The 12,617-nt window shown below is 34.3% G+C and overlaps 1 protein-coding gene across 11 annotated transcripts in view; it reads right to left on the bottom strand.

The window, feature by feature from the left end:
• The window catches only part of REPS1 (RALBP1 associated Eps domain containing 1), a 63,860-nt gene that overhangs the window by 24,019 nt on the left and 27,224 nt on the right, over window positions 1–12,617 (bottom strand). For all 11 annotated transcript variants that reach the window (XM_030236298.2, XM_030236293.2, XM_030236292.2 and 8 more), the window contains exons 4-8: window positions 11,071–11,224; window positions 4,966–5,093; window positions 4,326–4,488; window positions 3,954–4,017; window positions 2,963–3,117 (exon numbers count right to left, since the gene is read on the bottom strand). In XM_030236298.2, coding sequence (XP_030092158.1) covers window positions 2,963–3,117; window positions 3,954–4,017; window positions 4,326–4,488; window positions 4,966–5,093; window positions 11,071–11,224 — 664 coding nt within the window. The remainder of the gene's footprint in view (window positions 1–2,962; window positions 3,118–3,953; window positions 4,018–4,325; window positions 4,489–4,965; window positions 5,094–11,070; window positions 11,225–12,617) is intronic.

The raw sequence follows: 12,617 nt of genomic DNA on the forward strand, positions 1-12,617 counted from the left end.
AAATACATTAAGTTAAAACCCTCAAAATTCTTGTTTCACTGATGGTACTCTAGATAATTGAACTAACTTCCAGTGTTAAACACAAAGTCAAAAGATAGGGCTGAAAATTATTATGGATAGACTACATAGCTACCTGTAATTCAAAGAGTTCTGCAAATACCAACATGAAACACACCTATGACATTCTATGGAAAATTTTAAGGGTAAAGTAATTGTGTAAGACATAAGGCATAGCAGATTCTTTTTATTACAAAGAAATGGCATTGTTGCACCAATCCAAACAAAAATTCACAGAAAACTAAGACTTGCTTTTCAGCTTTTATAAGGGTTGGTAGGTTTTACTAAGCGAGATAAAATTGAGTCTGAAGGAATTACAATTCTGTAGAGATGTACTGCTGTACTAGAAAAATGACCAACTATACAAATGCTTAACTAAACAATAAGTCTGTGCCATGTGAGAGAATATATGTCTCTAGTTATGAGACCAGATGTAAAGCAAGATCCTATCTCAAACATGTTTGGAACAGCTGCAGCTGGTCACATTCTGGATTCACAGGGCTGATGAGGGAGAAGCTGACAGAGGAGCTCACAAGACTTCTTCCTTTGCTGTCTGAATACAGCCCAGAGGGTGCAAGGAGCCCTCTGCTACTCCTTCTGCTGGCCACTAGTTCAGAAGTCAAAATGGAAAAAAGCAGCACTTTTTAAGTGCAGAGGATAAGTACAGAAGATTAATGCAAACTTTCTAACAAAAGAACAGGATTAATAATGGTGCTGTCAATAATTTTGAACTAAAGTTTGCCATCTTGCACATTGGTTTAAAAGACATGCAAGCAATTAATCTTCTTCAACAGTTTGACTGTACATTATTCATACTGAGGCATGTCAGCAGAAGATCATCAACTATTTCTTTCTTTGAGAGTTTTATCCCACGCAAAAAGTGCACTCAAAAAAACACTCTGGTGTCATACTTTAATTTCTATTTCTAAGACAATTTTGGAAGAAAGCTTTAATGAAACAAATTTTACAGGAACTGAAATGAAAAATTATTACCAAAATTTACCTGGTTCATCTTTCTAGGCTGATTTACCGTTCTTAAGATGAATTCCTGTAATTCATCATGTCCAGTAGACAAACCTACCACTAACTTTAAAATTAGTAAATGTATGCTGTAAAACTACATAAAACTACAGCCACATCAATAACTTCATCTGAAGTATTTTATTCAACATGGAAGTTTTGGCAAGAAATCATGTTACGTGCTAGATAAGATCAGCTATTTCCAATGCTGCTGATCCAAATAAATAAATACATAAATAAAATAAAGCTAATTGGATAAAAATCCTCAAGTTTGCAAGAACTTTAATTTTTCATTGTAGCTCTGAATAACTGCAGAACAACGTATCAGATTTTCCTACTTTTAAACATGGCTTACATAGCAAGGTAAACTTTTAACATTCACTAGAACAGGGTAACTTCCCTTTAATACCAAAGGGAAAAACTTCTAAAAGCAAGTTGTCTGTAAAATATGAACAATAAACATACACATAATATTTTTATATTTCTGGTTTAGTGTCTGATGTATAAAGTTTCCAGAAAACTTTAGCTGAAATCTAATACCAATAACAGATCAAGACAGATATAGCTGTTGGATGTGGAGTTTTGGGGATTTTTTTAGTGGGTTTTTTTGGTGTGGGTTTTTTTTTTTTTTTTAGTAACAACACTTTATACAAATAAATGTTATTTCACTTCCTATCAGGATTTTTTGCTTGATCACCACTTTAACACAAAAATGGAGAGAATGGAATGGTTTTTGACATTTGCTAGGTTTTAGGCCAATTAACTGCACCTATTTCTCACAAATGTCTTCATCATAGCAAAATGCTTACTCATACTGAAAACACTTCAGCAGCAGCTCTTTGAAGAGCCAACCTACTCCCACAGAAAATAGGTTCATTATTAAAGCAGAGATAATAAGAAACACAGTATAGTATCTAGTTTAAGAACTCATCCATAATTTTGAGATTGAAGTCTCAGACAGCCTACAAACACAATATGAAAAGAGTCCCGCTTGAAGAATTTAGTGAAAATAATAAAATTCTAGCAAATCATAGTACTTGTGCACTCACAATATAACCTGACTTTCCAAGCAAAGACTGCTTGTTAAAAGTAATCTAAAGCAGCTTTAAAATACTCAGTTTCCTTTATCTGTTTTAAAATATAAAAAAAAAAGATGGCCACAGACATCCTGTTTTTAAACACCACTTGAACATGGTACAGTAGTTTGTTTTACAGTTACAGGACTAAATTTTTGGCACATATTAACAAGCAGAACTCATACATTCAGTGGTTTTTCTGGGAGTACCAAAAAGTAAAAGGCAATGCACAGAACAACTAAGTGCCAACACAATGAAGGATAAATCTGCTTTTAAATCAGAAAGTGAATTAAAATAAAAGGGTCTGTGGTACTGATCCTGCATTTTTAAACATCTATCCTGCCCTTAGCATAGAATCTGGGAATATTTTTTAAGTACTTTTGATACTCAGAAACTCATACCATATTTTCATAAATGAGGGTGAATAGAAAGCATACTCATTTGAAAGTGAGTCAAAAGTATAGCTGGCTTGGGAAACTGAAATACAATAGCTGGTCATGAATAAAATCCATACTGTGACAATTTTGTTTTCCTTAATATTTAAATGACATAGTCAATATTTCCAAATGTAATAGTGTATGTGTACTGCTCCTGAATAACTGCCCTCTACAGAAATGTGTACTGCTCCTAAATATCTGCCCTCTATAGAAATCTGTACATGCTCAAATTAGCTTCGAGCAATAAGACTTCTAAAAATTGTACAATGCGTCATATTGACAAGTGCTTTCTGCTCATACAAACAAGGATCTGCTGCAACAATTAGACCATAATTTTAAAATACTGACATTTGTGTTGAACCTGTGTCTTACCCGTTGAGTCTTCCAAATCAATCAGTTTGGGCATTAAACTTTCAGGTAACTTTTCTGGCAAATCATACCCATTCTTCCTAGCAACTACCAGATGAAATGCAGCACAGAACTCGTCCAATGTCAGTGCACCATCTTTATCAAAATCTGACAGTTCCCTAAGAAGAAAAACTTAGTGTAAATAAAATTTCTAAAGGTTATTTTATTTCCAAAAGACAGGCTTCCAATTTTGCTACTTGGATGAGCAAAGTTCCCTTTATCCTACTAAACACTTCATATTAGCACTACGTGCTTTTCTCCTCAGATGATGAGCCTTAATTAATAACGGCTTACAGATAATTTAAAGTCACTTTTATCTCTCCTGGTTTTTAACCCATTGAAGACAGTACTACACAATATTATCAGCCTCAGATTTTTGGCACAGTATACTACTAAAATTATAGTGCTGAGGCAACATGATTTATTTTAAATGGGAAAATACCTGAAATAGAAATCATTACACTGAAAGACAGCACCTGCCAAAGTTAGCTATTTCATGACAGCATGCAATGATGCAGTACAAATTCCAGAATACAAAGAAACAGAAGATTTGCACAAACTCAAAGCTGAATTTGTCACCATGTACCATAAATTTATTTAAAAATGTGTATGCATACATTTAAATTTACTTACATATAAATGAATAAATGCATAAAGATAAGGAAATAATTATTTTAATTTAAATGCATTTTTAACAATAAAAACCTCAAATAAATTGCTTGTAACTCTGAAGAGTTTGAAATTTTCTCAAAGCGCCTTGTAAATAGTACCAGCCCAGGCCCATTAAAACCCACTAAAGTAATACTGGCATAAATAAGAGCAGAACTGAACATACTAGGGTAGTAGCAAAATTTTACTTAACAGTTTCTAGTGAGTAATTATTAGATGTCTATCAGATAGCTGTCATCTTGCTAAACATTTATCATCAAGAATTATTTTAAATAATCACACTTACCAAATATGAGAAAGTTCAAGAATAGGTAGTTTTGACTTAGTGAAAAATTCTTTAGCTGCAGATCCTAAAAAATTGCAACAATCATTTTTAATACTTTAGGCAAGTGAAATCATTAGAAAACTCAGACCTACTGTAAAGGTAATGAGTTATATAGCAAAGGTTCTGGGAAAAATGGCACTAATTACTAGGGTTAAATGAGGGGGAAAAGGCAAATTAGTTTCCAGTCTTTCTTGACTTACACTGAACTATAGTAGAATATTATCAGCAAAATGCAGAACTTCCTTCAAAGTAATATGCAAGCCTAAGTATAAAACAAAGTCTTCGTAACAGAACTGATGCAGCCACAATTATATTTTGTAAAGAGTAACTTACCTGGTATAAATCCATTTAGATCAGGTTGAATGGTTTTAAACTGATTAACATAATACTGCCTTTGTTCATCAGTTATTTTCCAGGGGTCATCATAACTACTTGATTGCCTACGAATTTCATTTGCTGTTGTAGCTGACGCTACAGTTCGTACTGTTGTCTGGTCCTGAAATGAAATATTTTTCCTCAGTATTATCTACCTAAAATGCTTCTACGAATTCTCAACTTCTTGCCTTCAAAATACAAAGCATAGTTAAAACTCACAGTAGTTTAAAAACTGCAGGAAACCATCAGCAGATGGCATCTCCAGGATAATGGCAGGGTATTTTTGCACACTGATACAATATGGAATGACCGCAGGTATGTAAGCAGAAAAAAAAGTATGGCACATATGCATAAAAAGCTAAATATAAATGTTTAAAAGTCATAATTGTTGACATTTTTAAAATTAGTAGCTTTCATTTAATCATTCCAAATTAAGGCAAATCAACGAAACAAGTATCTGTTGAGCAAATAGCACTGAATTGACTACAGCACAGATACACAGTAAACAGCTGCAATGAAAATTATGAAGGAAAAAAGAACCCAAGGATTGCAACATCAATCTGAATGAGGCAAATCAAATACCAATAAAGTGTCACACCTGGACAGAAGCAGGATGCATGGCTAAAAGAGCACTGGTTGGTGGGGTATCTGCAAAACTGACCCAATTTTCTTGATGGGGTGGTGGTGAATGGCCAGACCATATGGGATCACTAGAAGTAGATGAGCCTGAAATTAGAAGAAACATTTCCTTTTCAAAAGACAACCTTCAAAACTGAGAAAGAACTGTGGATATGGAAATATCTCCTGTCAGGAAGATATACTATAGAATGATGAGAAAAATGAAAACCAAAGCGCACCAAGGTGACAAAGTTCACCTCCTGACATCTCACTTCTGTAGATTTTTACATTATGTTAGCTTCAATCTGCACTAAAAAGACAGAACTGAGGAATGAGCTTATTGCAACATATGTAAAATGTAAATTGGATTTTATCCATTTAATGGGTTCTGAATAAGTTAACACTGCACATTTTTATTTAATTGAAATAAGCAATACTTGTATGGACAAATACTATTTAAAAGTGGCATATTATATTTGCACTTGACTTCATTATGAATATTAAACTTTTTTCTTTTTTATGTTTTAGTTCACCATTCAAACAACAAAGTTTTGGAAACTCCTTTTAAGAATCAGGGGTTTTGGCACAGACAATCCCTTTCCTCTATATCACTTCTACACTAACTTCACTCAGTTGCTTAAAACCAGGCCAAGAATAATAAAAAGCACCCATATAGAATGCTGATATCTGCTATCTAGTAACTATCTGACACAGCAGTTGAAATTCACCCTATACCCTGCTATAATCTACTTCTGAAAAACTGTCCATGTTCAATATCTTAATATTAAAATAAGGATGAAGCAACTACAGAAAGATAAGACCATTCACTGCTCTACATACAAAACCATTAAAATTCTTTAAAATTGCAGTTGCAAATTAAAAATTTAAGGAACTCAGATCAGAGAGAAAAACCATTTAGAACAAGTCTAGAAGAATCCCAGGACTCCATTCTACTCCTTGATTCCTGAAAGAAATGCTGAATGCCTTAAATCTAAACAACATTTGTGAAACTGATGAATCTACTCTTCTTGCACAACTAAATGCCTTCTCTTGAAATATGCCAAATAAAGTCATACTTAGATAAGAATTTTTGCCTTGTATGCAGAAACAGATTTCCTTTCAAAAACAGGTCAGCTTCTTGAGAGTTTCTGCAAACCCTCCACACAACAAGAAACAGGACGCTGATGTCATAAATTGAATCCTGCCAGTAAGATTTAATTTCAAGCAATAAACACCAAGAATTTCTTGTTATGATGCTGGCTAAAAAAACCTGCTATGACAGGTGCATTCATATAGAGGTAATCAATTTATGAAGCTGACAAACATCAACAATTTCAGGTTCTTAAAGCCTTTATGACGCTACACTGCAGTGAACAGAATGAAGGAAACCTGAGAATCTGTGAGGCACGTTGAGGACTAACATCTGAAGTGACAGTATAATTGTTAGTATACAATACTGCCATCTAATACCTGGCAACATGCAATTACTCTTTCATTCCATAAATGAAAAGTAATAAGAAAAATGCTTAGAACCAGTTTATCTTTGCTATTTTCCTACATACAGTAGTCATAATTGTGCAGAACACATTTAATTTTGCATTATATTGAGTAAAAAGTAGCATTTGCATGAGGAGAATTTAATATTTTTGTTTTTTTGTGGAGGATTTTTTCTTTCTAAGTTAGCTTTAAGATGATAAAAAGGCACTATTAACTGCTCATTTTGTCTGAAATTCATCCTCCACTTTTGGAAGCTCCTAGTGTAGCCTGGAGATTCTAGTGACTTTATTCAAAAGTGATGTGAATAAAAATAAGGCATCTGACAATGCTTTATTTGCTCTGAGGTTCTTCTTCAGTAGTTCACCTAACTCTCAAACACTAGAAAGAAACTCAAGAGAAAACTCAGTCTCTTTCCACCCTGTCTCCTTCAGGACTAACAGACATTCAGAGGCAGACAAGACCTTCCCATCAGTCCTTCTGATATGTGACACTCCAATCTTATTTTTGATACACTGACTTTCCCCTTCTCTACTGTCAGACACTGACATTATCACCATGAACCTTTTATATGTTTGCTCCTCCTTCACTTCTCTCAACAACTGATTTTGGTACAATTCAATCCTTGTCTCATCTCATTTAGCACGGTATCTGTTCCAAAGCAGTACTTTGACAGCAATGGAAATGTCAGCAGCACCAAACTGTTATACCTTCAGAGTACTTTACAGGTATTGCAAGAACTGCTTCCTTTCTCTCCTGTTCAAATAATACCAGCAAGAACATTCTTGCATTACTGTTCCTGTTATTTACTCTCCAGGGCAATGTTTTAGGACACAGGATGGGATGGCTGGAGAACACTGGAGAAAGATTACTAGTAACCATGGAGACTTGGGTCTACACACATACTCTTGGACTGCCACCAGTCAATAACTCAATTTGATAAAACCAAATTGGAAACAGAAACATGGAAGAGAAATTGGAGGAAAACTGGGTCACAGAGAAGACTCAAAGCTATTGGTCTATTTTTATTTTATGATTTGTAACCCAGTGAAGGAAACCTTCAGTGGTCTCTGTGCATATTCATCAGTCGAAACACCTGCAACACCGCTTTAAATGAAGAATAGGCCCAAGACCAATTATCAGATTTGAACAAGCTGGTGAAGTCTAATGCTCTATGTTTAGTATGAAGACCTAACAAATCCCTGTAGCTGCTCTCTTCCTCTAGCTTGAATATCTTACCAACACCTTGATAACTTATGGAAAATTATCTAATTTCCTGTGGAATAAAAGCTACCCCCTTTACTTTGAGATATAAATGGAAATGTAAGAAATATTCTACCTAGTTAACATGTACTTTTCAATAACTAAACAAATATTGGTTTACTGTAACTAAATTTTCAACTAACTCTGTAAACCAAGAATTGCTTTCCTTATCATCAGTCTGTGGTGAAACAAAACCAGAAGCTGAATACAATTCTGACAATAAGATAAAATACTGGAGAGCTCTTATGCCCAGGTAAGAGTATTCTAAAGCTTGCAACAAGGCCAATTATCATCAGTTACCGAAGCATTAACTAGGGGACAAAGGACTGTTCAGTCTCCTGCAAGCCCAGTAAATATCTTAGGGCTTTGAAGATGCAAGGGAGACACATTAGCACAGTAGACACATTAGCATTCAACTTCATTATCAATACTAAACTTTTTTCCACTTGTAGACATGTTCCACTTCTGTCCCTGAAGTGTTCACAAATGGCTGCAAAATCCCTCCCAAAGAGAAAAGAAAGAAGTGTGGCTTCAAGCTGCAATTGCTCACGCATATTCAGATAATCAACACAAAACTCTGATCTCATGCCAAAGACAGCTAACACATATCCTAGGACAGAAGAGCTCAGATTTTTAAATTTGTTTTAGATCGTTATTTGGATACTACCAACATAAATATTCTGCTTCACTTCCAGTCCCAACAGACAACAAGGTAATAAAAAATTGTTTTCTCGTTCTGACACGCCACTCAACTATCATTTAAAGCAGGGAAGGGTTCTTTCTCCCAAGTTTGTAAACATCATCATGTTATTTTAACTGCTAAATCAAAGGCACCTGAAACACTTGAGACAGTCAGGTTTTAACAGCCTTGACTCCAACATTGCAGGATGAGACCTGAGCTAACTATAAATATTCTATAATATAAATTACACAGGTAATCAATGTTTGTCACTGAATTTTAATTCCTGATACTAATGTAAAATAAATGCATCCTTCGGGGCTCTCTTTACAAAAATTCTTGAAGAGAGATGGTAACAAGCCTTGGCTTCTGATTTCCTATTTGTAAGCACACTGAGCTAGTGTGAAAGTGCCTCAGAAACAACTGAGCATTAACACTATCCTAACTGAATTACAGTGACAGGACAACACAAGTGACAAAAAATTGTAGAATCCAAATTCTTTTGCTCTGTTGAGATGAGAATAGGTTTTCTTCCAAGAAAATGATAACTACAGCTGTGAGTTAGATTTCTAATGCAAGACAATGTGTAAGATTTTTAAAACAAACTACTGACTTATTATCTAATAATTATTCTACAGCCCAATTCAACAGAGAAAACACTGTTTAACTTTGTTCATAGTGGGAGTATGAGGATACAATGGAATGTTTACTATCCATAAGTCAGAATCTTCCTGTTTAAATATATCTTTCTTCAACAAAACAATTAGATTTGATTTTTGCCCTTCTGGTTTAAGCAACATGCTGTTTATTATCTGACCCCCCAGAAAGATTTTCACAATTGAGATTCCATTATTACAGTTGACAACCTCAAAATGTGAAATAATGTTTGAGAATAAAGTGAAATATAAGCAGAGAGACCTGGGTTCTCATTTTGCTTGGATCACAAATGAATTGGCACAGACCTACTGAAACAATAACACATCACCTGGTTTCTCAATATCTTGCACTGGAATCAAGATGAGCTTGTAGTACTGATCTTAAGAAAACTAACCAGCAGTCTATCTGGTTCTATCTAAATGCCATGAGAATGTAATTTTTCTATAAACACCGTCCTGAAAATGTAGGATCAAGAGGAGGGGGAAAAAGCTGAACTGCCTACAATAGCTGAAATTCATAGCAAAAATTAATCATCTGCAGTGCAAAAGGATCATCCACAGTAAATTACACTGAAAATTTTTGTTAAAGTAATGTATGAAAAATCACTTTAACTTTAGCATTGCCAGAAGACACAATCCTTCTATACTAGCATTTTAAAATTACTTTAAATAAACTATGAATGTGTTCCAGTATGGAATATAAAATCAGGGAATACTGAGCTAGTTCAGAAATATGCTCAGACAACTTCTGAAAAATTTACCCATTAAACATCACAGGGAAACCATTACCAAACTGAAATATTAACATGGTATTGCAACTTATTTTAAAGATAACAATATTGAACTCTTCAACACAAGGAAGAATTTGCATACTGTCCTGGAGTCTGTGACTTCTGAAGTTAGAAAAATTTCACAAGTTAGAAGTCAGACACACTTGTATTTCAGCTTTAGCGAAACAAAAGTCAGCTGAGCGACATGAGAAAAAAACATTGAGAAATTTAGTGCTGACAGTGCTTGGATTGAACCCTTAGAAGGGATTACATAAGCAATGAGCAGACTAATTTTTTTTAATTGTAAATTGACTGGGACTTACTAGCAAACAACATTCAGGACACGGGCATAAACCTCTGCATACAACCCACTTCACTTCTGAAGTTTTATGTTCTTATCCAACCAATTCTAATAGAATCCCTGTTCCTCCATGGATGCTTAGAATTACAGAATGACAATAATTGAAAAGTGACAGACCAATTTTGGAATATCACAATTGAAATAAACCAAGCAATCACAGTTCAATCTCAAACTACAACCTACAAAATGCAACATATTATTAGCAGTACCATCAAAATCAAAACCTGAATTACAGTTGCTCCCAAATTTATTAAGACTACCAGGTATCAGAAAACAGAACTTTTTAAAACAAGACATATTAAGGGGTAAAACTTTAAAATTTGAATACAGTGATACAATAACAAGGATGGTCTTCATGTTAAATGAGGAACACTAAAGGATGAAAATCTTCACTGGTTCTACCTTGACAGATTGGAAATACAGACACTTTAGTTGTTTACATAAAGTTTAAAGAAATTAACTGTTCTGGAAATTCAGCTAATCTATCAGAAATATAATTCAAGCAAACAATATATTATCTGCTGCTTTCCCTTGAGGTCCCCACATTTTCAGGTATACTGACGGCTTCTGCACAATTTCAACAGGATTATCAGTTTTGTTTTTAAAAACTTTCCACTGGAAAACTTAAGCATTCTTCCCCTCCCTCCAAACCCTTAGCATTTGCCATGTGACACTAATAAATGGACCTGCCTTATGCAAGACCACAGACTACAGTGCTGCTATCAACACAGACACTTTAATCTACAAGAAAAATTCCAGGACTGTAAATCACAAAGATAAACTGTCCTAAGCTCATTTATTATTCTTATTTAACAATTCCACAATGTTGGGTTACTACTGAAGCATAACAAGACATTTATACCTGGTTGTACTTCACTAAATGGAGCCCAAAAAGGCCCAGGTCCAGCAAGGGGTCGCTCATTATTCCCTCCGCTGGGATGGCGGCTGTGCTTCCTCCAGCTATGCGGAGAGGTTGGTGGGGATTGCTGCGGTGAAACAACTGGAGATGTGGACTCCTATTAAAACAAAGAAATCTTTTAAGACTTTTACTACATAAATAAATACATAAAAGCCTATCTAAAACCAATATTTCTAGAAAAAACCATCACTTTACTCTCTAAAGTGAGTAAACTCTCACTTTAGAGACTGAAAACTTTAGTACTTATTAAAATGAGGGAACAGGAGAAGTTCGGTACAGTATAACTAGAACTGAACACATTTACATCAAACAATGTAATCTTATATATTTTTAACTTGGCATTCTTAAAACAATAGCAATGCTGAGTTAATGGCTTAGATACAGAGGAAACTAGATTATAAGATTCACTTTCACTTCTGATTAAAGTTACATTTGAAACCAGGTCTCAAAAGAAATATTACTGTGCAATTTACTATCATACAAATGCTAATCAAATGATTCACAGTTACTTACTTTCATTTAAAACAAACCTGAATTAAGGATCGGTGAAAAAAAAAAGTTAACCAAATAGGACATCTGATTTTTAATATGCAAAAACACAGATTCAATTTTTAAAGAAGAATTATGCCAGCTAAGATAAACTTCTCTGCTGTACAAAGCAATGTTGCCATGATGCTAAGGCTCACAATTCCCTTTAATCCCATATATACTGTATTCTTCCTGAACAGGTATGAAAAAGAGAATCACATGTGCAATTTCTACATGGAATCAGTTCTCATAAGACATTCAAATTACCACTTCATTTCATTTCAAATAAAATACAAAGGAAAAATAATTTACATTGTACAAAGGATTCATGTAGTAGAAAGTAATTTCTTCCCTATATCTTTATCTTTGGAAATTCTTGTTTTCCAGTTCTCCCAATTTGAACTGAACTGTATTAGTGAAAGCAAGTTAAAGAAAGCAAATCTTTAACTCCAAATACCCTGAAAAGTAATAACAAAGCCAAAAACCTCAAAATCTGTTTCAGCAGTACACAGAAAGTTTCTCTATGCAAACAGATGTTAACATATTATCAAGTACCAAGAGACAGACTAAATTTAGGCTTCCCCAGAATTACCCAAACTGATTTACTTTGCCTAATATTCAAAGACCACTAAGCCTTTTAAACAATATTACACCTATGAAAGTCTAAAAGTCTTTTAGAAAGTTTGAAAGTGCCATTAACAAGCTTTTCTCCAAGCAAGGTATATTCTAAAAGTACATGCATCCTAACAAAAAAGTTCTAGAGCCACAATGACTGTAAATTTACAGTGTGTTGATGTGAACTTTTGCCTTTTTTTTGCCCTCTATTTTCCTATTCCTTGTGAAGTGAAGCCACTTTGGTTGATTCTGCAGATGAGGTATTTTCTGGAAGTTCTGACTACCAAGTTGGATTTCCTCAACTAAGTTTCTAGGCCACAAGATTTCAAACTTTCTATTCCAAGTAT

This window comes from Serinus canaria, chromosome 3 (genome assembly GCF_022539315.1).
Source record: "Serinus canaria isolate serCan28SL12 chromosome 3, serCan2020, whole genome shotgun sequence".
In the NCBI taxonomy this organism is placed as follows: Eukaryota; Metazoa; Chordata; class Aves; order Passeriformes; family Fringillidae; genus Serinus; species Serinus canaria.